This window comes from Aplidium turbinatum, chromosome 13 (assembly GCF_918807975.1).
Source record: "Aplidium turbinatum chromosome 13, kaAplTurb1.1, whole genome shotgun sequence".
Taxonomy (NCBI): Eukaryota; Metazoa; Chordata; class Ascidiacea; order Aplousobranchia; family Polyclinidae; genus Aplidium; species Aplidium turbinatum.
This window is the reverse complement of record NC_137484.1, coordinates 7,147,534-7,151,667: the sequence shown is the minus strand read 5'-3', so window position 1 is coordinate 7,151,667 and position 4,134 is coordinate 7,147,534. Positions and strand designations below refer to the sequence as shown.

Below are 4,134 nucleotides of genomic sequence, written 5' to 3'. Positions count from 1 at the left end.
ATGGATTCCAGCCAATGTTAATTTGATCGTGCAGTTGCACTTTAATATACTGTATCAATTTACCTTTTTCAAAAAAAGTTATAAAATTCTGATTTTTGTATGCTTGGATGCACATTGCAGAAAAAACGTGACATGCCCTTGAAGCCTTATCAATCAACTGTCAAATGAGTTTGGTTTCATCTTTCAGGAACTTTTCGTTAATTTTCCAGACGAAAATAATCATGAGTTAAAGTTTTTACGAAAATACTCACAAAATACACTTTTACAATTTTATGCCATAAAAGCACGAGTTAGCTGCATGGCGAAATTTTTGTAGGCATTATTTTCACAGATCTTCAACCTAATGACAATATTTTTGACTAATATTTTTTGTACATTTCTGTAGAGGGGGTGTATCAAATTACCTTCCCTTCCCCTACTCTCCATTCAGCGGCACCTAGTCCTAGTAGGTGGAATAATATCCCGGCAACACCACTTCAACAATCGGAAACTTTACCTTGTAACTCGGCCCGCGTCAGTGGTTCAGAGCTTCTACAGGTACGCGAAACTGCTATGAATAACCTATATGAAGCTCTGTCAGTCCAAGTATAAAGATTCAAAACCAACCAATCTGCCCTAAGGAAGATAACAAAAAAGGGGCGACTATCTGGCACAAGAACAATAGCTTGCTACCTTGGATATTGCAAACACGTTCAAGAAAATCTCACAGCGTTTTTGAAGGTGTTTCGCGGGCCCCACTTTGAGAACCACTGGTTCATATCCACAGCTGATAATCTGAAAGCACTGCAACACCAATACTGTAGGCGGCTGTGGTATGATTCTATTTCTAATACACTTAATATATATGATTTGCTACAGACGGTCACAGTAATAATAAAAAAATAGTAAGATGTTGACTTTAAAGTCACTTGAAAATGCATCGGGCAACTGGTACAAAGCCATGCTTACAGCATATTGAAAGAAACACGTTGAGTTGAATCATTTCACGACAATCTTGGGAGTTTATAAGGTTGGAATCACGGGATTTTAACCATGTTTTACAATCCCAAATTCGGTGTGGGTTTATTAATCTCGAAATCCCAGAAAATTTAAAAGGGGGCACGGCACGTATCTTGAAAACTATTACACGTAGGCCATTTCACTAGAATCTTTAAATACTAAAAGCACAAATCGTCTGAATGTGGATCTCATAGACCCTGATATGAAGACATTGCACTGGTTGCCACAATTGGGAGATGTTGCCTGAATTGTTGCCTCATAAGCAAGAAGAAGACGTCTGAATGATGACGCTTTAGACGCAAATTTTCCTTTTTGCGTCTTTACAATAAATAATCATGCCTTGCTTATTTGACATGTGCACTTTTTCTATAAACTCCTATAAAACTGAATTGCACATTGAAAATCTTGATCTTTGGACATGCAACATCGTCCAGAGAGCCAACCTTAATACAGCTTCACTAATAGTTACAACAAAAGAAAAACACTACAAATGCCAACCATAGCAAGTTACCAAAGGTGAGGTTACGACAAGCATAAAAGTTGTTTCTCCACGTGTCAAATAACTTTAACAGAACTACGGTACGCACTATGAACAGCTCTATGATATTTGATGCGGTACTGAACCGCGACTTTACTATGTCCCGAGTACTACAAAGTGATCATTTTGATCATTTAAATAAAGTTTTGGGGTGGCGCCTAATAAGAAAATGCTCATGCAAGAGAGATGTGTAGCAATTTAAAAAAATAAAATAAATGCAAGAATTATTGCCAAAACAAAAGAATACATCAATGTTACGATGGTTGAGTTTGGACTATACAAGACGCCAACGCATTTCTAAAGCATCAAAACACTGTAACGACGCAAAAAAAACAACTTTTTTCAGTTGGAAATACAAGTTAAGCAATATACATTTCAGAAACAATCCAAGAAACACAAGCTGTCCTTTTTACATCGTTGCAATGTGGTAAGGAAAACAACCTTTGTTAACTGGGAAGTTCCATATAACCTACTCAACAAAATAATAATAGATGATAGGGCTTTGTATTGAATACACAGCCACATTTCTGATACAAAAGATGTGAAATGTGAATAGTACATGATCGGAATGCAAACAAAGTCCATCTTATACAAAACTGTGACAACCTTGTGTAAAAGTAACACCACCTTTTCTTTAACAACTTAAATGCCACCTTAGCTGAGAAATTCATTTTTCAAATGAAATCTATTTATAATATGTGAACTTAACATTAAACGCTGGCTGTTTAAGTGTTTTTGTTCAAATTTAGGTAAAGCGAGAAAAACTACAAGATAAGGAAATATACAAACAACGAAATCAAACATAACTGATCAGTGATCACTGACCCAGCGGTGTGCTGCAGTTATAGAAAATAGTTTAGCAAATTAGCAGGTGCAACTGACAGCGGTGTGGCTGCCTTCAAGCTGTGTGGGCACAACCAGTAATCAAACGTTGCTGTCTTTTTACATTCTCTCAGCACCTAGCAAAGCTGAAACGATTTACAAAAAAGGTTTTACTGGGCGAAAGAGCTGGTTTTACTGGGCGAAAGAGCAAAACGTACATACAATAGAAAGTGTGCTTACCTAATTACATTTTTTTTTTGATATTGTAACACAAGTAAATTCTCACTGACAAAAGTGTAAATGAATGCCACTGCATTGTGCATATTATTATAGATGTTGAAAAATATCCAAAAACACAAACAACATATGATAAAATAATGCAGAAAAAATATGACACTTGAATATATGTAAGCAGTAGATTCAATGAAAGAGCTGTTGATGCTTTACTATCACATAAATTATTGCTTTACTTCGTTGCTTTTAACAGAGGCTGCATCACTCTGTGCAGCATTAGCAACAGCTTCTGAGTTATCGTCTTTTCCACTAACTCGTTGCAACTTTAAATCATGTTGCAAGACAGCATCCGGTACAACAACACTGTCCAAAGGAACCAAATCAGCAAGTTTGTGCAGTGTTCCTGTCAGCTTCAACTTACGACTGAACTTTGAACTTATAAACGGTCGGAAGAAGCCAATGATCAGACGAATATACCATGAAGGATGTACAACAACTAGTTGCTTCAAATTTTTGCGCAAGCGGCGATGGATCATTTGATAACATTTTTTCAGCCACTTAAAAGCGGGAAAATTTTTACGATTGCACCCACCATTGAAGAATATAATCATGTAATCTTCAGCTACCAATAAATCTAATGTACTCACAATGTATAAAAAGAGATTGTCCATTATGTAATGGTAATCTGACTGATTCACATCAGGTAAATAACACGCAGAAAACACAACAATAGCATTTAGTCCTTCACCATAATAACCTCCATGAGACAAAACATTTTTGTAAGGAGTAACAGCACTTAAATCCAACTTGTAATTCTTTTCACCTATCACAACAGTTCGCCATATAGAATGATTTTGAGTCGCTGCGGAAGTGTCGTCAGACTGTGGCTGATGTACCGGGGTGTCATTGTCCCACTCTAGATCGATTCCAGGATTATGTGAAGGAGAGCATTCTTCCAATGATAAATCTAAATCATCTGGTGTCAGTAATTCCTCTGGAGTTGGAATTCCATCCAGTTCAGATTCAGAAAGATCTGGATCACTATTTAGAAAATCTGCATTGGCAAAGTCAACTTCTAATTTTTTTCTTGCTTGTTGAACACAATCGGAAGGGAGTGATTCATTTCCAGTTTTAATTTTCTGAAAACTTTGCCCAGGATTTCCTGATAACGCCACTAGGTCATCTTCTTCCCATTGTGCTTCAAATGTCGCTTCAGTGCTGTTGGCTGACACAGGCACAGTTAAAGAAGCATCACCATCTCCAATATTAGATTTCTCAATTCTTGACATTTCCTCCATTTTTTCATTCTTTCCAGCACTATACCTCAAACTATTTATTGCCAAATGTACCTACAATCACTAAATCAAACAAAATATTGTTTGACATTGTCATTCATGATAATACAATTTATTCCCTGCTTTACTTTAAAAAAAATTAACCTTACTTTATTCAATCATGTCTTTGCAAAGTCAAATTTAGACTGTTGCTGAGAGAGCAAAAATATGTTAGCAATACAGTAGGCCAATCTTCTAGTGTGAGTG

At 36.4% G+C, this 4,134-nt stretch overlaps 1 protein-coding gene across 1 annotated transcript; it reads right to left on the bottom strand.

Moving 5' to 3' along the window:
* Window positions 1–805: 805 nt before the first annotated feature.
* On the bottom strand, window positions 806–3,913 carry LOC145782080 (protein prune homolog 2-like). The gene has a single exon (XM_082593817.1). The coding sequence runs from the start codon at window positions 3,889–3,891 to the stop codon at window positions 2,818–2,820; it is 1,074 nt and encodes a 357-aa protein (XP_082449943.1). The 5' UTR covers window positions 3,892–3,913; the 3' UTR covers window positions 806–2,817.
* Between the last annotated feature and the right edge of the window lie 221 nt (window positions 3,914–4,134).

Bases quoted from the DNA above. Each gene is read 5' to 3' on its own strand.
- LOC145782080 (XM_082593817.1), bottom strand. From the start codon at position 3,891: ATGGAGGAAATGTCAAGAATTGAGAAATCTAATATTGGAGATGGTGAT.